Source organism: Salminus brasiliensis, chromosome 1, assembly GCF_030463535.1.
Source record: "Salminus brasiliensis chromosome 1, fSalBra1.hap2, whole genome shotgun sequence".
Taxonomy (NCBI): Eukaryota; Metazoa; Chordata; class Actinopteri; order Characiformes; family Bryconidae; genus Salminus; species Salminus brasiliensis.
In genome coordinates, this window is record NC_132878.1 from 11,993,010 (window position 1) to 12,016,582 (window position 23,573).

Consider the following 23,573-nt stretch of genomic DNA (forward strand, 5'->3'; position numbering starts at 1 on the left):
AGCAACATAGTTTATACTCCGCAGGTTTACAGTTAACTGTCTGTTTCACATTGCAACACCAAATGTTGGAGAAACACTGTCATTTCACACACTTTGAAGCTTATCGGTGCCATGGGAAAAGAAGGTGGTAACTGTGACTGATGAAATGTGATTGCTTGCTCTTCTTAGGCTGGCGCACAAAACACAGCTATTTTAGAGGAACAGAAGAACATTAGTGGCTTTACTACCTGCTCTGCAATCATATTTCACAACAACGACGTCTATAGGCCCCGGCCTAGACAGCAGCAACAAGAGGCTGTATATTCAGGTTTTTTGTTGTGGTTTTGTTGTGAAATGTTCGGCCAAAGGAACCAAAGGGCCCAATGTCTACAGCACAGATACAAGCATTTTATTGTATGTATAATATTTGTTGTTTATTTTAAATAGATTTTGTATTATGTGTAATGCTACAATAATTGGACATTAAAAAAAGGGACAGTTTTGCCTTACAGAACTTTGAAGCTGTTTCCGAAACTGTGCCCTATTCACTACATAGTGCACTACTTTAGGGTTCTGTCATTTTGTACTGGTGTCAGAAAACATAGTGCAGGATGTTCAGTGTGCTGTAACAAACCCACAATGCACCACATTAAGTACAGTTCAGACCATTTACCCTAGTAGACATGGATACCCATAATTCATTGCATTGTTTGGTTTGAAGATTTCCTCTCAGCTTGGGCGATGTGAAATCGTGTGCAACCTTGTCGAATTCTGTTCCCTAAAGCAGTGCTCTAGATCTTCACACGTAGTGTCGGCAGACGCAGCTTAAATAGGCCCATCAAACATGAATGTTCTTTCAGCAAATGAGCTTTGGGGAAGATTCTAGTCTTAAAACAAAGTCTCAGGCCTTTGTGAGTGTATTCTCAGTGAGAGCACAGTGAGCCTATTTTGTGTAGTAACTTGTTCTGAGTCACTGAACGCGTCAGATGTCTTGTTCCTGTCTCAGCCGCTGTGAACAATTCTGACTGTAAGTTTCTCACATGAAACCACTTTCAATGGCTACATCTTAACTCTTAACTTTAATTATGCAGAAATGTTGTCAAGTCAGTGACATTGTCCTTTAAGGCATTGCATCAAATTCACTATTACATAATGATTGGTCTTGGTGACAGTATAAGGCAGGGGCTTTTAAAAATAGAAAGGGAAAGGCTGTGTTGGAGTTTGATTTCTCTTTATCCTAGAGATGATCAGTCCAGAAGTCAAAGGTTTTGGAGCTCTGATGTATTTTGATAGTACTCACCAGCTGAAAATATGAGGAACTCAATTGAACCAGATAATCAGCAAGTAAAAAGGAAAGAGGGGCTATTATAGAGGTCATCTTCATCCAGAATAACCCTTTAAAACAAATAGTTTGTCTTTTCCACTGAACATGCTTGATAATTCAAGACTACATATGAGTTCTATACAAACAGCCCCAGACAACTAGACATAGTTCTTCCTGCCCACACTCTTTGTGCAGAACATTGTGATGTGAATGGGCCTCGTTTCTTTGTGGAAACGATATAAAAACTGCTTGAAAGGCCTGGGTGGCCTACAGCTGAGAGTGCAAGCAGGAGGGGGAGAAAAATGCACTTGGCTTCTGGTGCACATTGCGTCACAAGGAGGAACTGTTTGCAAGCGTGTGACCAGGCCTAGAGAGAGAGAGAGAGAGAGAGAGAGAGAGAGAGTGAGAGAGTGAGAGAGTGAGAGAGAAAGGGGGCAGGGCTCAGTTCTCACTTCATAACCTGGTAGTTTATTGAAGTTACAGAGAGATCTCCCTCAGTTTGCCAGTGCAGGCCAATCACGACCACAGCTCCAAGCCATCAGAACAGCAGAGGCAATCCCAAAGGAAGAGGCTGTGGAACCAAAGCATGGATGAACTGTAGAAGAAACCAGGACTGCATCCGGCCCAACATAAGCCACCTTACAAGCAGCAGTTGAAGGTACTTGTATATGATGCATCACTAGCCTGGTGTTCTGTAAATGGACTGTTCAGTGGCCACTTTGGCAGGTCATATTTATTGGGAATGTACTGATTGGAAATTGTAGCATTTTATTCGCCAGTATGATCTAGGCCTGACATTAACTTGGGATTTTACTCATGACCGTCTCCATGTCTCAAAGACCTCTTGTGTCTTTTGCTGAGCCGGAGAGAAACAGTCGCATGCCATTGTGTTGTGTTGTGAGAAAAAAACCCACAGCTTTCACAAGCATGGCATTGTTGCCGCTTCTCATTGGCACTCAAGGCCAGGAGCGTCTCCAGATTCATGCAGAATTTCAATGATTTGATCACTGCCAAGGGCTGTGTCAACAGCAGAGCAGCTCTGACCTGTTTCTGGTTAGACCTTTAAAAGACGCTATTGATTTATGAGAGTGTAAGAGAGTCCGTTTCACAGCGCTGAGTTGCGCAGTGCCTGAAGCAATAGGTGGTAGATAACTTCAACCTCATCTTTGTGTGTTAATCAGATCTATCCCATAGTGATATATAGTTCTCAGACGTACACCAGAAACAGTGAAACCTGAAGGGGAAGGCTTTGCTGAAATTTGCTGTAATTAAATTATGTGAGCAAATAGAATTAGAATGGTTTGTTGTGAAATGATGTATCATAGAAAAATGACAAGACTTTGCTTGCTCTTTATCTTAGAGACACTTTGTCTAGTAGTGCTTTGATAGCACCCACCAGTGGGCAATGTGTAGAACCAGATAAACAGCAGGCAAAAATGAAAGAGTACATTATGATAGAGATCTTCTCAGACCAGAGTAACTGTCCTGAACAAGCTGTTCATTTTCTTTAGTGAAAAAGCTGCACAGTTAGGTTAAGATTTCAATTCTAAGGCAATAGGTGCTAGACAGTCAACATATTAAGTGTTAAGTCTGCCTGGTAGTGAGAGATGACACCAGAGGGACAGTCGTACATAAAGGGGGGCTCCCTTTATGAATGGTTTCTTGTAAAATGGTGTATTGTAGAAAAAATGGCAGAGTTTGCTTACTCTTTTTTCTCACTCTTGGTCCAGAAGTCAAAGGCTTTTGAGTTTCGATGTGTTTTGATAGCACCCACCATCTGCCAGTGTGATGCGCTACGAAGACCTAGCTAAACAGCAAGCAACATTGTAAGAGTAGCTTATCATAGAGACCATCTCAGTCCAGAAAAACCCTTCATCTTCTCCACCGATACAGTTTCAACATGTTTGTTAAGTCTAATTCAGAGTGGTTTGCTGTGAAATTGGAATTTCTTTAGACTGGTCCTAAAAGGAACCAGGGGTTACAATGATATAAACACTAATATAGCCGTTTTATTTACAATCCAAAACAACTAGTGCACCTACACACACCTTCTTTATATGTTCTTACATGTAATGTTAACAATGACAAAATACAGTGTGAAATCTAAAAAAAAGAAAAGATGCACTTTCTTTGGGGGACAATTTTGACGTATTTCGGCCTGCACGTATCCCTCCACCATGAACAAATATTTTAAAAAGTATATTTTATGTCAAAACCATGTCTCTTGAGAGACTTTTGGGGGATCTTCAATTTGGAAACCACGGAGAAACCTCTTAAAATGCTTAGAGGAACTTTGAAGTGAAGGCTATTAGAAAAATAATGTTCCTTAAGGTTCCTTAAGAGGTTCCTCTACAGTTTCAAGTTAAAAAAAAAAAAATCCAAACGGTCCCCAAGGAGCACGTCATTGTAACAGTGAAGACTATTGTAAAACAATGTCTGAGGTTTCAGAAGGTGAATTCATTATTAAGGCTTTCTGTAAGGCAATAAACACTTTTTATGTCGGCCGTCTGGTTCCTATCTCCACCACTGTGAACAATACGTAGTACTGATCTAGAATAATGTAATTTCACATCAGATCACTCTAAAAGACTGTTTTCATCATATTACTTAAATTATAAAGAACATTCCCCTTTAAGAACCTTTTTTATAGCTTTATTGGTCAGATGACTAGCCATTGGATAATACTGTAAGGTGTCCCTATTTGGCCCTCCATTGTTTTCGATAATTCTTCTGTTGTTACATAATAAGATTGGCAGACAGACTGAATTTGCTATTACAGTGTTAAATGATGTAAAATAACGTAGACGGCTGCTGCGTAATTCTCTTCCTGGCTCTTCTGATGGGATAAATAAGATTCATGTGATGGCCTTGCTTAAGTTATTGCATTCAGAAAGGAGTATAGATCAGATAAGGTTCACACAGGTATCTAATGTCTTGCTCTCCTTTGCTGTTCTTACTAAATACGCCTCTGCTTTGGTTACAGGCTTTTACAAGGCAGGAGACAAATGGTTTGGTTTTGGTTTTGGCGTGTGCGTGTGTGTGTGCATGTAAAGTGCAAACCAGATTAGCTTATTTTAGGACTGTTTGATTAAATGCACAAGTGGATAATACTGGTTTAAGGACATTACGACTGCTGTCACCAGCTTCACCTCCATTCATGGTCAAGTGAAGGAATTCCCCTCAGAGGTTGGTTTAGGCTGTTTAGTACAGATGGGATCACTTCTTCTTTTCCTATACTGACTCCATACTGAAACCTCTCAAGCACCAACTTATATTGATCATTCAAACATGTAGTATTTACTCATAAATCCATATCTTACATGGTCCTATTGTTCCCATATTTAGGTCCACGTCTGACACATATATTTACATGAATGGCACTTGGATAATTATTCAGAGGCCTTGACATTTGTATCATGTTACAATGTAGCAATGCAGGTGAATGTAGTGTTAGATGTTATTGGTGTAATGTGGTATGCTTTGCACAGTCAGGGAATTAACCCTAGTCTGCCACGGGGCAGGGGGTGATGTGACCCACTGCAGTACACCAATGCTACATGTCAAAAATAACATAACAGGTTCTTTTAAACGGGCAGAATGATATATGACTGACTCATTCTGTTTAGCTGCCCTGTTTTGTGCCTTATTTAAAAAGCAATGAGGCACAAAACTACAGCTAAACTGCTGTAGGCTAAATAAGTCAACATACGGGAATTTGCTTGTTTATGCGACATCACAAAAACAATCAAATAAAACAGGCTTAGTTCACATATATGTACTGCATGGACAGAAAATTTTACAGGGTATGTTGGCTTTTTATTTTCAACCGTGTTTAAATACTTTCATATTTCTTTGAATGATACATAGCCTGTGCAAAATACTAACCTTTAAAATCTTTCATTTTCATTTTTGCTTAAGATAATCATCTAAAAGTACCGTTCTTAAACTGCTCAAGCAAACACAAGCATACTACTCTCTGTGAAAAAATCAGATAAACCTCCTCGCCCCCAAAATGTGTGCAAAATTAGACTAAACAAGTTGTAAATTCTTTAATGTAAAATATTCTAGCTAGTAATGTGTGACCACAATACAGCTGTACCTCGATTCTATACAGTGTTTGGCAATGTAAAAATAAGGAGTGCCAGAATATGAATTTGTGCCATGTTAATATGTTACTGTTTCAGTTTTCAGTTTATTGGAGCACTCCAATAATCTAGGTTATATAAGTACACAATCTGAAACAAAAGCTGCTGCAATGTCCTGTATTCATCATGCTGGAGTGTTGTAATTAGAATGCTTGTGGGTAGTGTGCTAGCTTGGGGCTACCATATCAGCTTGAGGCAAGTTTTGGGTACTGCTGTTTATAGTGCCGATAATGCTCTAGTCCCAGGTATGCTAGATAAACTACATAACCACAGTATCAAATACCACCATACACTGCAATACAATTAATCATAATGCAATACATTGTGTTTTTGTATTTACGTTACACTGCTAGTGAGTCCCAATTCAGAGGCTGCATCCTGTTTAAAGGCCAACTGACTAGGCTGTCTCATTTCGAAGGTTACTTTGCATGTGGCTGAGAAATCCATCATTCTTTTCTGTGGTAACGAAGAATCCGACGGGTGGATCTTTCACAAGCCAACATATCCCGAGATTCGTTGCGTGATGGCGAGGATGTCAATAAATACACTTTTGCTGAAAATTGTTGTTGTTGTTTTTAATAATTATTTTGTGACTATATGTGCATATAACATCACAATCAAAAACAGACTCAAGATAAACTACAAAATTAGGAGTTTCGTTTCGATTCGTGGCGTGGTGGTAAGGGCAGGGACAGCAGTGCTGTGACGCAAACAGGAAATCTGCCGTAGAGTAGACTGTCTCATTTTGGCCGTCACTACTGCTGTTATCATGTGACATACCCTAATTTATGCTGTGTTGCTTCACAAGCAGTTCTGTGACATGTAATCACTTTAGGTATTGTAGGTGTATAATTCAGTAAATACAGGGACTTCTATACAAACCTCTGGGTCTATTCTTTGGTAATAGAAGGCTGTAATAAAACAGTCTGCCCACCATGGCCCAGCCATAGCCTTTTTAGGGGTTAAGAGCAAAAAGCTAAAAGCATCCTGGGTACTCCATCTTTATAGAAGCATACAAAGAAGAGCTTGTGTTAGCCTACATTTCAGGCTAGCTTTGTTACAGGATCATATTGGATTGGTTCCCCTTTCCCCTCTGATGTCCAGTACAGCAAATTGTATCTTTCTCTAGTATAAAGTGTTATATATCAAACCACATTACATGACTTCGCAAGAGGAATCTGGGGCAGTCTGTCTTTGAATTATTAAAAAAGTATTAAAAAAGAAGTACACTGTTCTGTTAGATTTCAGGCTAGCTTTGTTACAGAATCATTAAGTTAGGTTCTCTTTCCTCTGATATTTATATATTTACTACCCTAATAATAAGAACTTCTTCCCCTTTTATACTTTCTTGTTTAGATGACATGCTGTTGGATTGTACTGTCTGTTGTATGAGCACTGAAAAGACCAATAGCAAAGAAAAAAAGACTTCATAACCAATTACTTTAGATTTTGTTGATCACACTCCCAAGCTAATACAAAAACCTGAACTGTCTAGAGAAAGGGGTGTCACATTCCAGTCCTGCAGGGCTGGGTTTCCTGCTCAAATATATCTATTAAGCCTGTTAACTAATACCAAGGGAATTTACCAAACTCTGGACTGCTGGACTGAGTACTGCTCTCCAGTACTGCTACTGGCCACCTCTACGCTACTAGTGTTACTCTGCTGTTGCCATATCTCACTTGAAGGCTAAAGCTTTGTTAATGTCTTGTCCTGAGCAGAGCACCCCGAGCAGCCATGGAGAAAGAGACCTCAGTGGGGTCAACCCAGCCACGAGAGAAATTACATTTGACCACATGCATGAGCGGGAGCCACCGCTATGGCTCCATAGCCAGCCAGTCTGAAGACAGCATCTCAACGGCTGAAGAAATCACTGTCATCTCCCCGAAACGAGCTTATGTGGCTGTCGCTGTGCTCTGCTATGTGAATCTGCTCAACTACATGGACCGCTACACAATTGCAGGTAAGTGGAGCAACCACTTTTAAATAGCTAGTGGAACTGGAAGTCAGGCGGGGACAATAAGTTCCCCTAAAACATTTCATTGCATCACAACATTTGTTCTGTCTGTTTTACAGGAGTGCTGCTGAGCATCCAGAGATACTTTAGCATTAGTGACAGCACATCCGGCCTACTACAGACAGGTACCTTGAAAGCACTAATCAAGATGAAAATACATGATATGGAGACAAAAGTATTGGGACACACCTCTTAATCATTGAATTCAGGTTGTTTTATTCAGAAATTTATAAATTTAAGCATCTAGCCATGCAGTCAGACTTTACACACATTGGTTAAAGAATGGCTTACTGAATTCCAGCATGCTTCTGTAACAGGACGCCACCGTTACAAGTCAGTTTGTGAAATTTCTTCCTCCTAGATATTCCACCATCAACTGTGATTGGTATCATTGAACAGTGGAAGAGTGCTGAGGAGCATAGTGCATAAAAGTCTCCAACACTGCTGACTCATTAACTGCAGAGATCCAAACCTGCTGTGAGTCCCAAAGGGGTGAACAGTTCTATATACTCCAGGTGTCTGAATACTTTTGTCCACATATCATTAAATACTGCTAAAACTGGTGTCTATAATTATATTTCTTTGAAATATAAAGTCATACAGTTTATCTTTCCCAGAAACGTAACACAATCCCAGCGAACATGCTCATGTGGGGCTCACATGGGTGGAACATGGGTTAGGTGGATTCTAGGTGGGCGTGGGTTCTGAGTGGGCTTGTTCGTGTTACCAAAATGGGCCCTGTCATTACAGCCCACCTTAATCTCACATGGGTTCCATGTTTGACCTCTCCTGGTCCCATAACTGACCCATATGGGCATCCATATGTAGGGCCAATGTGAAACCCGAGGACAAAACATTCTGGTTCACAGTTGGGCTACATGTACGGGCCCCACATAGTCATGTTAGCTGGGAATATTTCATATTAAAGACTTTTCTCATTTTCTTGTGTACACATTCATTTTAGCGTCGTAGCTGTCATATTTTACTGCAATCCTTTATTGCATTAATTAATGAATGACGTCTTGTACGTTTACTCAATATAAGTATTAAAATGATTTACTTAAACCAGTATATGGTGGGTAAAGAATTAAGGAAAGAAAAACAAGCAAAATACAGAGAAAATAAAGCAACTGAAGGTATTTCAAATGAGCAGCTAAAGAGAGGCATTTTGTCTAACTAGTGGACTGCTCTGAAAACAATGACCAAAAAGCCAGTGGGCCAACAACTATCTGGGTAAGAGTTCATAAAACAACTAGAATGGTTAGCCCTATAAGACCAGTTCAGTGAATGCATAGCTAATCCTGCTAGACGTTTAATTCCTTTGCAAACTGTATGTAATTTGTTCATCAAGAGCTACACACAAAAAGGAAGCTAGTATTGCTATTTTTACATCTGCAAGACCACTTCCTGTTGACTAATATGACAGTTTAGTGGTGCTGGGTAGACGCCTGTCTCATTTTTAACCAACTTATTTACCAGAAAGCAAGATGCAAGATAATTTGCCTTGGTATGGTATAAATCATCTGGTGTCATGCTAATATGAAGCTGACTGATTGCTTGCTTTTGTACACAGATACACCGATCAGCCATAACATTAGTACCTCTGACAAGTAAAGTGAAAAACACTGATTGATTATTTCCGTCTACAGTGGCATCTGTCAAGGGGGTGGGATAAAAAAGGCAGCAAATGATCAGTCAGTTATTAAAGGTGACGTGTTAAAAGCAGGAAAAGGGCAAGTGTAAGCATCTAGGTGCCAGATTACACAGAACCCCTTCAGAGGTCTTGTGGAGTCCATGCATTGAATGCTCAGATGTGCTGCGTGGCACAAGGGGATCTATTATTCATATTAATGTTATGGCTGATTGCTATAAATATGAAATGATATCATGTAGGCTAGAAGTTGGGTGTGATTTGTTTGATGCCAAAACCTGGGTTGTTGTGCTGACAGAGCCAGTTTTACAGTCATCCTGTTGAAATTGAGATCTATTTTAGGTCCCAGCTTTACAGTGTGAGATAAAAAATGAATTATCTGATGGAATGAATGACTGTTGATGAATACACACCATAAAATGTTCACCCTTTTTCAGTTTTCATCTGCAGTTTCATGCTGCTGGCACCAGTCTTCGGCTACCTTGGAGATCGCTACAACAGAAAGCTGATCATGGTGGCAGGAATGGTTGTCTGGATTGTCACAACGCTGAGCAGTTCTTTCATCACAGAAGCGGTACTGCAATTCTATTCTGGGCTGATTTGCAGTATTTACGCAAGATTTTGGAACTCTTGACACAGGCATATTGCGCAACTGCTTTTAAACTCACATCCCCTGCAATGTGTGGGGTTGTTAAGCTGTCACAATTTCACGGTTAGTCCTTGTGTATGATCCATTAGTTAGCCCATCAATGGCTTTTTTCAAATGTGGACTAAAAAGGCACATCTACAGAGATCAAATCTCTCTCGGATGTTCTGGGACTCTCCTACATATTGTTAGAAGCTCCGTGATTCCTAGCAATTATAGAAAATACCTGAAATCCACAAAATATTTGATATCAGACTTGCTCACTCACCTTTTCGAGAGAGAGAAAGACGGGGGGGGGGGTCTCTGTGCCATTCTTATTGCTCAATAATTGACATCATAGGCCCTCCGACTGCTTTGATTATCAGTTTGTATCGTGTAGAGCAGTGGTCCCCAACCCTGATCCTGCAAGCCCTCTGCCATGCACATTTTTGTGCCTTCTCTACTTTGAAACACCCACCATAACTCAATAGGGATTATGTTGGCTGTGCTGGGAGCAGTGTAGGGACCACTCTATAAATACCAGCAGTCTATAACATGTGTATGTGGTTCTAGTACTTCTGGGTGCTGGTCCTGTTGCGAGCGTTGGTTGGCACTGGAGAGGCCAGTTACGTCACCATTGCTCCTACCATTATTGGAGACCTATTTACTGGCACCAAGAGAACACTCATGATCTCCTTCTTCTATATCTTCATCCCTGTGGGAAGGTAAGGGCCTAATTATTGGCCAAAAAATACAAGATATGAAAGACAAATATTCACATTAAAAAAGTTAACATCATACAATCTAACTCTCTAATGGGATGTATAAGTGTACCATGTTATATACGGCAGGTTCTTTATTAATCCTCATAATAACAGTCATTTTCCTTTTCTATTCAACTCTAAGTGGTCTTGGCTACATCCTGGGAGCCACAATTGCGAGTGCCACAGGGGACTGGCGTTGGGCCCTCAGGGTAAGATCCTTCTTTCAAACTTTGGGAAGTCAGGACACAGATGAATGGTTATGCAAATTAAATGTTTGATTGTGCTGAACATGTTTAACAGTCAAGCATTGTACTGACCCTAGTTCCCCCAAAGCCTTGTAAATGCCTTCAAACCCGTTCCAGGGCAGTTCCTGATCAGTCTACTCTGCAGAAGGACGAATAAAGGTTCTTTCAGGTTCATTTAGAGGTCAACAGAAGCTTAACATGGAAACTAACCTGGTTGGTTTGATCCATCTCTATCAACAAAGTGTAATTTGAACAGAACCTTGTTCACACCTGTACGTTTTTAACGTGTACGTTTATCTCCATGTACGACCGGTTCTTTAAAGACTTGTTTATGCCAAGTGGAAACTAGGCCTTATATTAAGATGCTCTTAAATGTTGCTCATGAACTGAATCAGGCACTACATTAGGTGTTACATTTAGGTTGGAGCTAAACTCTACTGGCCTAGACTGAAACTGGACACTATATACAAATCAGCCATAACATTAATAACAAAATATTAATAACAAAATATTAATAACAAAATATTGAGTAGGTCCCCCTTGTGCTGCCTCAACAGATATTACCATTCCATACCAAGGCATGGACTCCACAAGACCTTTGAAGGTGTCCTATTAGCAGCACATCCTTTTAGTCCTCTAAGTTGTGAGGTGAGGCCTCCGAGGATTGCTTTAGTTAGCGACAGGTGCCCATTAGCCTGTTGTCAGTTCACCAGTTGTCCTTTTCCTGGACCAATTTTGGTAGGTACTGACCTGGTACTGCCTGATGTTTTGGAGATGGCCTGACTCAGTCGTCTAGCCATCCATAATCAGCTGGTCCTTGTCAAAGTGTCTTAGATTCTTATACTTGCCCATTTGTCCTGATTTCAACACATCACCTTCAAGAACTGACTGTTGACTTGCTGCCTAATATATCTCACCCCTTCACAGATGCCACTGTAGATGAAGATCACTGTTTATCACTTTACCTGTTATTAATATTATGGCTAATCGGTGTAGTTATCAGCAGTTTTGGTTCTACTGCAGCTCAACCCCATACTGGGTGGACTAGGCCTGGTGCTACTGGTGTTCCTGATCCCCAACCCACCTAGAGGAGCATCTGAAACCCAGGGAGCAACATGCATGGAGCGGACGACTTACTGGGAAGACATCAAGTACCTCCTCAGGAAGTGGGTAAAATGAAAAAGAGGATTTAACCAAATTTACATGAAAGTATGAACAAACTTCAGGCTTTAATACGATTAATGACAGGTTTATAAGTATGCATGTCAGTTTTTAGAGCTCCTGTAGAGCCTATTAAGACTACTTAACAACTCAGTGCAGTTGGCAGGAGACTAACTGATGTACTATCAGCTTTTATTACTTATTAACTTTATTTGGGGCAAGGGGAATATGAATAAATAACATTTTTGGATGGACCATTTGCTTGTAAAGCGAGTCAGAAATGACCAGCCTACGTGTTAATAGTCAATTTTTAGAAGAACTGTTTCCTACATACCATTTACCACCAGTTTTAAGTTAATGCGTATGTGTGTTGATGTGTGCTTTCCTGCAGCCGGAGCTTCGTCTGGTCTTCTTTAGGAGTGACTGCCATGGCTTTCGTCACAGGGGCTTTGGCCTTCTGGACACCCACCTTCCTATCCCGTGCTCGGGTCATACAGGGCCTCACACCTCCCTGCACTAAAGAGCCCTGCGACCCTTCTGATAGGTACAAGCAGGGTCGACCTTTGCCTTCTTTTACACAGTATAAACAGCACTGGCATGGTTTGTTTGAGTGCTGTTGTACATAAATAACAGAATAAAACCCCTCACAAAGTGACAAATAATTCACTCCAAATATGATGTTTGCTGATTAAACAAATTTACTGTAAAGAACAAGTACTGGAAGATTATATGTGACAACTAGCATTGTACAGTACACACGTACACACACAATGCACACGTTTAGTCAAACTTACACAACAGCCAACATTATCTGAAAGTCTATCTGAGATCTGCTTTAAGAAACATTTCGGAACCTGACATTATATACTACTTGATATTATATGGTACTGTATAGAACAATAGACCCTGTCTTTGGTACTATATAGAAAATGAAACCTATACTATGTTTTTGTACTATGTAGAGCAATGGAACCTGTTTCTGGTACTATGTAGAGCAATGGAACCTGTTTCTGGTACCATGCACAGTAATGGAACCTGTTTCTGGTACTATGTAGAGCAATGGAACCTGTTTCTGGTACTATGTAGAGCAATGGAACCTGTTTCTGGTACTATATTGGGCTATGGAATATATTATTGTTACTATACAGGACAATGTGGTTGGTACTGTTTAGAAAAATATAACCTGTTTTTAGTACTATACAGAATAATGAAACCTGATGTGGTACTACATAGGGCAATAGATCATTTTTTGGTTCTATATAGAAAAATGGAACCTGTTTTGGTACTATGTAGAGCAATGGAACCTGTTTCTGGTACATAGGGCAATGGAATATATCTTTGTTATGATACAGGGCAGTGTGGTTGGTACTATATAGAAAAATGTAACCTGTTTTTGGTACTACATAGAACCGTGGAATCTATTTTGGGTACTACATAGAGTGTACCTAATCTATGGGCTGGAGTCTAGATACCCATGAACTCAGATACTGCCACACACGAGAGTCAGTGGTGCACACTGTAGAGACATTGCATTATAGGTGCAAATGACACATTTTAATATTTTAATTAGTCTCAGAATTATTTTCAGTTTAACTCTCTTGTTGGAAATCTTTGGTCAAGCTTTGGTGAAGGCACTGAGTGAAAACGAGCTGTTCACACACACAGAGTAAACTTCCTTCCACTACTTGCTGGTCATCCACAACCACACCATGGCTTTTCGCTTCTGCAGATTGCCTGAGAGGGGGGTTAATTAGGGGGAACCAGTAATAGTCAACCTTGGTGGAGCTGCACAAATCATATTTGTGTAAAATCCTGTAAACCTCAGTCCACATGATTTGTTCACTTCAGATGACTGTTCTGTATTTCTCAGCTTGGCAACAAATGCACGTATTCAGCTGTTTGTGAGGGGGCACTCAAAGCCTGATTTGTATTTACAGTAGTGGAGTAAAAGTGTATTAGTCTCCACATCTGTAGGGGGAGCCCAGGAGCAAAAAATACCAATTCTCACATGATGCAGCTCTAAAGGCTTTCTCTCACTTGCATTTACCTGTCGTGTTATTCCCTCTCTCTGTCTCTCTCTCTCTTTTCTGCCACAGTTACATTTTTGGGGCGATCACAGTGGTAACGGGCATTGTAGGGGTTTTCATTGGCACCTATATATCCAGAAGGCTGAGAGACACAGTGGCCAATGCTGACCCGCTAATCTGTGCTGTGGGCATGCTCAGCTCCTCACCCTGCTTGTTTATCGCCATTGTTCTGGCCTCCACCAGCATTCCTGCCACATACGTAAGCTCACTGGCGCACACACAAAACAAGGTTCATGCAAAAACCTTGTATCTTGATTTTTGCTGTTTATTTATCTGGTTGTTCTTTACAGTGTGTAATAATGTAAATATGATGAATGGACCAATAGAAATGCTCCAAAATGACTTGGAATAATATGTTTCTACATAAAGTTTTATGTTAAGATATAAACCGTATAAAAAAATTAAAATAATCATAAAGAATGTTATGATTTAGGCATGCATCGGTATTGGAGAAACTCTGCTTTCACTAAACTGGGCCATTCTAGCTGACATCCTGCTGGTAAGTGTTTTAACATTATGATTGACAAGAGCGTGGAAGTTGTCAGTGTCCTGAAAAAAAATACCTAATTACACGCTTCTTTTTTTTTACCTGTCCTTTCCTACATGTTTTAGTATGTCGTCATACCAACCAGAAGGGCAACGGCTGAGGCCTTACAAATTATGGTGTGCCATCTTCTGGGTGATGCAGGAAGTCCATATCTTCTCGGCGCTGTAAGCACACAACACACATGTTTGCTGAAAATGTGTAGCATCTCAGTAATATCTCTTTTAATGTGCCAAAGAATTAATTTATTGAATTTATTGGGCCCTATTTTAACAATCTTTAGGTGAGCCGTCAATCAGCGTGTCACTCGTCATTCCCTTTGAGAGCTAGGTGAGATCTGACTTTGGCGGATTACTATTTCAATGGCGCAAAACGGGGGTGTGCGTGTGTCTGTGTTGACAAATCACTGCCAAAATAGCAATAAATGTCTGACTGTTGACATCTGCCTAGGTTGTTTTCAGTCACCGGTGCACCTGTGTTTTCCGTTGCCAGGATAGCAATATGCCAAAAATTTTCCTGAGCACACCTGATTTGGAGACCACCACGCCCATTCGCGTTTATTCGCAAGCACCATTGCTATTTAAACTACGCAGACAGAAGGCGTGAAAATAGACTGGGTGTAAGATAGCCATCAGCATCGCAACGCAGCTTGTGCAGGGTGTAAGACAGGGCCCTTAGTCTTTGATGCATACACAGGTAGTATGTGACTCAGATGTGGTTTTGTAAGCCTATTTACCACCCTGTTATTTTGCTAGATTGAAACACGCTGATTTTCTTTTTATCAAGGGCTTGTGTAGAAAAAACAGATATATGTTTTGCTTTTATTGGCTGGTTTATGTCACTTTTACGGTTTACATAGCATAGCAGAGCATGGTCTAGCCTACCCCTATAGCTTTTAAGGCTGTAACAAGAACTTTTTGTAATTATTTTTGAGCCTTACTGGATAATGTTGCTGTCCTCTTGTGTAATGTTGATATCCAGTCAGCACAGTGTGCTGTTAGCTAGCTGACATTCTGCACAGCTGAGATTCTAGCCAGTCGCATCTGGCTAGCTTATTCAGCTTTCCTGCGACTTGTGACACATGTTAGCTTTTAGCCTATTCTGCTGAAGGAGGTGTTGTGTTTAGGCTTGAAAGGCTTTCTCTACTAGACCGGGTTTATAAAGATTTTATGTACAGAGTTTAAGGTGCATGGTGTCACTTCCATGTAGCTAACTGTCAAGATTCAACTGCAACTGCACTATAAATATAGTTTTCCATTCTTCCAGTTTTCCTGGAGGCCCCCTGTGCATTTTAGTATTTTCCTTGCTCTCAACACACCTGATCCACCTAATTTAATAATAAAGCCACTTCTGATTGAAATGGGTGTGTTAGAACAGAGTAACATAGAAATACACAGGACATGGGGTACTCCAGGACCAGGGCTGAAAACCTAAGGCTTGGTTTAGAGTTAATATGGTTGTTTTTCCATACAGCTAAAATGTAGCATATATATATAAGCATATTAATTGCATGATACATTACATACTGTAGCTAGTCACATAATTAATGACTTTCACATTATATTCAGTTTTCTACTGCTTAGCTTTTGATGCTGTTGATGGGAAGCTACACAGCAAATTTGCCTGTACTTCTTCACTTAAAAGAAAAGCATCACTGTAAAGTGCATTCTGACCTTCTGTGTCTGTCCTTTCCAGATTTCCGATGCTCTGAGTACAGTCAAGCCAGACTCTCCTGACTGGAGATTCCGCAGTCTAGAGTACAGCGTTCTCCTCTGCCCCTTCATCGGCGTCCTCGGAGGACTCTTCTTCCTCCTGACTGCCCTGTATATCAAAGCAGACAAGAAAGCTGCAGAGATGCTGATGAAAGGTAACAGCAGACTGCATGATGGGTTGTGAGCTGCATGGCTTAGCAGAATTTTAAACTTGTGTAGCGTAAGGTGAGCGGCCCAAGGGCAATTCAGTCCATCTCACCTGAATTGAGCTTAATTTAATTTCATTTAGTTTGGTTCAATCCATTTATGAATTCAGTACAGTGAATTGCACTGTATGCAGTGCAGGGCTGGATTTCCAGAAAGTGTCTCTCCACCAGTTAAGACGGTCTTAACACAAAGATGTTTTGGGGAAATTGGGGCTTAGCTCAATTCAGTTCCTATAAGTTCATTTCAGTGGGGTACAGATCAGTTTAGGTTAATTCAGTTTGTAAGAGATGGGTCCAGTTCCAATCAGTTGAATTCATGTATGAATTCAGTTCAGTTCAGTTAAGTCTATATGAAGTCAGATGAGTCCACTACAGTCCAGTCCAGCTGATGTCAGTTCAGTTCAGTCTTCCTCAAAAGTGGCCGGCACTTCTTGCTCAGGCTTACTTTAAATATTTTTAAATATGGAGATTTCCCAATTACACACTACTCCCTACGTAGTGCAGTATAAAAGTCAGTCAGACACTATTTACATTTCAAATGGAAATATAGTACTATCTACAAGTAGACCTTATGACTTATATAGTTCACTAGGTGGGAAGAAAGGAGGAATTTAAAATTCAGCCAGAAACATGCATATGTTGTGATGTCAGCTTTTTTTGTTAAAAGTATCCACCTTGAAGAGCGTTTTCAAAAAGATCAGTTTTCGGTGACCAAATTTGGTGTTTTTTCATGTAGACTGGAGGTCAAAACACAGACAAACCCTTAGTTCTCAGTTCGGTTAAAAATACCTGGAGGATGGAGCCTTATACACTATTAAAAATGAAGGTGCTTCAAATGGATGGCATGGAGCAACCACTTTTGGTTCCATAAAAAAAACATGTTGTTAAGTGTAAATTACCTTTACATTATTACATCAAAGGGTTCCTCATACTCACACATCTCTATTACAAACATGCTTTTTCAAGGAACACAAGTGGTTCTTCTATGGCATTTCTCAAAGACCCTTTGAAGCATCTTTATTTACAGAGGTACAATGTATAGAGTGGACTACAAAGGGTGGAAAGGAGGACAGCACTGTTTTAAGTGTAGGTTTGTACCTTCAAACCTCTTTTGAAGAAGTCGTCCAGTAATGTGCTTGATAATATAGAACACATAGACTTCATAAAGCTCATGTGATACAGTATATTAGATAAGACATGCTCACAAGTACAACAACAAGAACAAGATATCCCTGAACACCAGGTCAGAACCAACGGATTATTTCCAGCATATGAACATCAAAGAGACGCCATAATAAGAATTCATACGCAGGGTACAAGAAACACAAGGCCCTGTTGTCCCCTTCCCACACCCGCCCTCTCCTAGCTTTTCTCGGGGTATGAGAGCACACAGCCTGAGATGGGTGTGTATGTTGGAATGCCTTAATTCTATTAAGGACTGTTACTTAAGGCAGGGAGAGGAATGGAGTGAAAGAGAGAGCGGCAGAGGAGGAAGGCTGGGATAGTGTGAAAGAGTGCATTGTTTTATGTGGTTTCTCGGCAGTGGTTAACCCCCTCTCTCTGTTTCTCTCTCTATCACAAACACACTCTCTCTTACCCCTTTTCTCTCTTCGTCATGCTCTCATTCGCTTTTGTACTGATGCTGATGCTTATTTATGGATTTCAAAAATCAAACAGCCTCCAGACTGTCTGTCTGTTTCTCTCACGTTCTCTCTTACTGTGTCTCTTTAACCCCCCCTGTAAAGCTGCCATCCTCATTATGTCAACAATGCATAGTCATTGTAAGATTGGCCCAAGCTGTAGTCCAAAGTCCTTTCAAATCTGACTACTGTCTGGTGTATACGCTATATAGGAGGCAGTGGTGGCTCAGCGGTTAGAGTGCCGGGCTATTGATTACAGGGTTGTGGTCTCGATTCCTAGCAAGCTGCCACTGTTGAGCAAGGCCCTTTACCCTCTCTGCTCCCCGGGTGCTGGAGTTGGCTGCCCACTGCTCTGGGTATGTGTGTACTCACTGCCCCTAGTTTACGTGTGTGTGTTCACTACCACAGATGGGTTAAATGCGGAGGACACATTTCGCTGTACATAGTACAGTGACAAATACAGTGCACCTTTATATGGACAAAAGTATTGGGACACATGCTCATTCAGTGTTTCACCTTCTGAAATCAAGGGTCTTACATGGCTGTGAGGATTTGATTGCATTCAGCACCAAGAGCATTAGTGAGGTCAGGATTTTGGATGATCACCACCTCACCTCATCCCCAACTCTCCAACTCATCCCAAAAGTTCTGGAAGGAGCACCATCCATCTTTCTAGAGAACACAGTTCTTCCACTGCTCCACAGCTCAATGCTGGGGGGCTGTAAACACTTCTAGCACATGCCTGGCTAGTTAGGACTAGTGTCAATAGGTTCATGTATATCTGCTTCAGAGAGACCTATTATATTGGCCATGTGGTGTATATAAACAATATCAGTTTTTTTTGCTGTCCTTATTTTTCCTCAGTGTTCACAAAGTTCTAAGCCTGTCTTTCATTGCATGCGTTACAGGAGAGACCTTGGCCCAAGATGAGTCCACCGCAGAGTCTGCCTGACCCAGCACACACACTCACACATGCACTTTTGCAGACTGATGCCACTAGGGCGTTTGTTAAGCTTCAGGCCTTACATGCAGGCCCTCAAATATCTGTTTTACATTTGTTCCATGCTCTTTTCTACTGTTTTTTAGATTTTTATTACATTTTTATTTTGAACTAATCACACTTTATTCGTGTGATCTGTCTGTTTATGCCCAGCCAACATGCTCAGGTGTGAGGCTCACATGGCTGGAACGTGGGCTAGATGGGTTCCAGGTGAGCATGAGGTCTGAGTAGGTTTGTAAAGGTGTTCCAGTTAGGCTTCTGAAATAGGCCCCAATGTTACAGCCCACCTTAACTTCACATGGGATCTAGGCCCCAGTGTGCAGTGTACAACCCAGATTGGGCCCATGTTTAACCCCTTCTAGTCCCATCCATATGTGGGGCCAACATAAAACCAGTGGACAAAACCTTCTGGTTATCAGTTGGGCTACCAATTTTCTGGGTGGCCACACACACACACACACACACACACTCACACACACACACACACTCTACAAACAGTCATACTCATTATACAGTTATATGACTCACATTCCATAAGCAGATACACCAGTTTTTGGCATTGACCCCGTTCACTGAATACAGCCTCCTGATCAAAATCCAGGTACAGTTCTATCATATAGAAAATAAGTGGTGATGAGTCTCTATGGATAGTTTTTAATAGTGTTTTTGTTTATTTTGAGTTTTCCAGTTTAAAATGAATGTATAATATATTTAATATAATTTTTTTTCCACTTTTAAATAAATTTGTAATACAAAAGTTTCTGAGTTTTCAGCTTCGTTGCCTTTGAAGTTAACATTGGAGTGGGGAAATGGGTGTAATGACACGGTTTGGCCACAAGATGTCACCACCACATTACCACATTAAAGCCAGCAGCCAAACCCAAAGACATTTCACTCTCTTAAGATCTTGAATATTTTGATTTGACTTGCCATAAAATACCAGAATGATTCATCAGCGCTTTTATTGCACCTGTGGAATTGCAGCTCTGGGCTAATGGCTTTTTAATGATCTTCTGTGCTCTGGGGCAGGGTTTGGCTCATTAGCTCACCTGATAAAGGTAATTAAAAATCTATTCTCTGATTGCCCAAAGTGTTAGATATGAGCATTGGGCATATCAAGGAACATTGTCTGTGCATTTGATTAAAGGATACATGCCCTCAATGGTGAGGTATTAGGAGCCCTGTGTGAACTGTTCATTTCAGTCTACAGACAGGTTATGAAGTAAAGGGAAAACCTATACATGAATGTCTTAGTATAGTATTGGGCCGCCAAGGACAGTATAGCTGTAATGCACCTTTAATGCAGATTATGTACGTCTTTGGAAGTGGAGAGATGGAGCACCAGTCTTTTCAATGATATTCTCTCAATCTCTGTGTTGGTGATGGTAGAGGAGAGTGCTGTCTAACATATCAGTCCAAAATCTTTCATTTTTGTTGTGATCCGTGTGTGGAGGCCACAGTGGTAATACTTCATTTTAAGGCTTAATTAAAGCTTTATTCTTTGTTAGGTGAAGCTTAAATGAGATGACCCAGTGGTTTATTAATTATGCGCTATGCTGTATTTATTCATGACACGGAAGGTCTGTTATGTTCTTGTAATAATGCGCAATTAACAGTTTTAATGCAAATGACTTAAATTATTCAAAGTTTTCACTGTGGAAATCTCTTGGATCCAGTGTAACACATTTGAGTGAAATTTGTGAGAAAAAAACAATATTTGTAACATTTTTATCAAATTTTACCTGAGAAACTCCATGTATAAGTACGTACAGGTTACCTATACAGGGTGTTTATGTGGTAGAATAGTCTTTATAAAGTGCTTTTATAATCACCAGTAGGGGGCACTAGACAAATCCAGCTTGAAAACAAGACTGTACTGAAGTGTCCTGCCATTAGCTAAAGCAATGGAAATGTGTGTAATTCTAACGAGGCAATGTCACCAAGTTTTGTGTTGACTATTGGCAGTCAGTCACAAGCTGTAGAAAAAAACATTCCAGACATCCCACCCTGTAAAAAAACCCATTATAGGAAGCTCTTATTTTTGTATACATATAAGGAGAATCCTTTAAGTTTAGACTTGATTTTTTCTAATCTGTAAACCACATTGGGTGGTTAAATGCATAAAATGTGTCATTAAAATATCTCAGGGAAAGTTCATCAAACATCATGAAAGACATCAATGGAGCAGCACAGCTAGCTAGTTAACTCGACCTCCGCTTGTCTTTTACAGTCATTCAACCCCCACAGGCAATAGCAAAGTGACTATTGTAAACAGTCAGCAACACTGTCATTATTCTGATCCTATAGGCAGGGCTAATCTGTTACTTCCTGTTTTGAACACTCTGACATGGAGCTCTGGACACTGAACCAGAGCCTGTTTATCTCTCTATAAGTTGTCTGACTAAAGCGAACTGATGCACAGTGAATGAGAGCGGTCGACAGTAAATCCTGTCTGCAGAGAACATAGGGTAGGGTTACTGAGCAAAATCAGAGGCCAATCAGGATGCTCTCTGTGTCACTCATTCGCTGTACCTCACTCGCTCGCTTAAAAAAACTAAGGAACGAGCCCAGTTTACTGAATCTTGATTTTTGGGATGTTTTAATGTGCAGGAGAATCCTGCGAGTTGTGAGAGAGGTGAGATGTCTGCCTTTCAGAGCTCGTCTTTTCAGTTAACCTCTGAAATCCGCAGATCTACAGAGTCCCCCCACTCGTAAAACTTAGAAACAACACATATTTTACATTGCTTCGCATGCATGTGCCGAAAGGTAATCCTTAGGGTCACAGAGCATTAGGGGTTAAAGTAGCAGGAGTTTAATGCAAGTTACCAAATCTCTTTATGGCAAATGATGAATTTGTGGGAATCATTAAGCTAAAACCCTCCTCAGTGAGGTTGCCAGTGACCTTGTGGGGCTCTTGCAGGGTAAAATGGGTAACTAACTCCAGTAAACCTCGATCTTGTGGGCAAACAATATACAAAGCATTCCCCATGAACTACAATTCATTTTCAATAAATTACTCATATACTTATATATATATAACCTAAGAGGTGTTAGTTGTGGGTAATGCTTACATGAGCAAAGCCCTCACCAATCACAAGGCTGCAAGGGTGTGTTTTACTCGCACAGCTTTAACAAATTATCGGTTCCTCACTATTAACAAGCACGCCAGCTGGTCCATTCCCGTGTCCATCCAGCCGGCCATGCAAGCATTCCATGTGTGTATTCCCTGGATGTACAGCCAGCAGTAAAGTGCAGAGTAGCCTTATCATGTTGAAAGCATGACCTCATGAAAGCTTGGCAATGTTTACAGTGAGTAAACACAGCAGGGTTGACAACACCACCTGCATGATGTGTAGAGTTCGTTTCACTCTCCTCTTCCTGCCCATGCTGTCGTGTTCAGATCTGCTGCGTAGTGTCGTGGTCGTGAAGAGAAGGAGGTCAGTCAAGTGTGCTCGTTTGAAAATTAGGACCACACACAGGCAGTTCCCAGACAGTCCTGATCAGAAGGTTTAAGCAGTGTTTATGGTTTATGGTCTTGCTTTTTGATGTTTAATATACACTATATGGACAAAAGTATTGGGACAACTGCTTGTTCATTGTTTCTTACAAAATCAAGGGTGTTAAAAAAGATCTTATCCTCTTTGCTGGAGTAACTGTCTCTATTGTCCAGGGAAGGCTTTCTGCTAGACTTTGGAGCATTGCTGTGAGGATTTGACTGCCCTCATGTGACAAGAGCATTAGTGAGGTCAGGATGTTGGATGACCACCACCCCACCTCATCCCATACTCCCCAACTCATCCCAAAAATATTGTGTGGAGCACCATCCATCATTAAAGAGAACACAGCTCCACTGCTTCACAGCTCAGTGCTGTGGGCTTTATACCCCTCTAGCCAATGTCTGGCATTAGGTATGGTGCCAATAGTCTCATGTTTATCTGCTCCAGAGGGTCCTATTATCCTATAATTTGCCTATAATATAAAATATACATATATAATAAAAATAAAACTCTACTTTATGACATGGTGACATATTTCACTCTTTTTAGCGTTGAATATAAACTCCACACAACTGACCTTTGGGAACCAATTATACATTAATAAGATATGAATTATATGATAATTAATGCTTAGTCGTGAAATTTTTGATTATTACATTGTGATACATGTATTAATACTAACCTTTTTATCTCTCTCTCTCTCTCTCTCTCTCTATATATATATATATATATATATATATATATATATATATATTATCTACATCTATTATATAATAACCTATAACCTATTAACCTATATAATGCATAACCAGAAGAGCCAATTTTGGGCATGGCTAAAAAAGAGAAACACCATAAGATACAATTCACGTCAATGTCATTCTCTAGTCACTGTTTACTGATGTCTTTCTCACTGATCTAAAGGCAGATGTCACTCTACTCACTGTTGTACTGAAACACTGGCCAGTTGAGCAGACTTTG

General features: G+C 40.5%; 1 protein-coding gene across 1 annotated transcript; it reads left to right on the forward strand.

Annotated features, from left to right (window-relative positions):
• Positions 1-1,775: 1,775 nt before the first annotated feature.
• Positions 1,776-19,593, forward strand: spns3 (SPNS lysolipid transporter 3, sphingosine-1-phosphate (putative)). The gene is made up of 13 exons (XM_072668233.1): positions 1,776-1,961; positions 7,168-7,409; positions 7,523-7,588; positions 9,552-9,688; positions 10,313-10,464; positions 10,646-10,712; positions 11,772-11,914; positions 12,301-12,453; positions 14,006-14,195; positions 14,430-14,495; positions 14,609-14,707; positions 16,236-16,407; positions 19,007-19,593. Exons 2-13 carry the CDS (start codon positions 7,184-7,186, stop codon positions 19,048-19,050), a joined length of 1,515 nt encoding a protein of 504 aa, XP_072524334.1. The 5' UTR covers positions 1,776-1,961; positions 7,168-7,183; the 3' UTR covers positions 19,051-19,593.
• Positions 19,594-23,573: the final 3,980 nt, after the last annotated feature.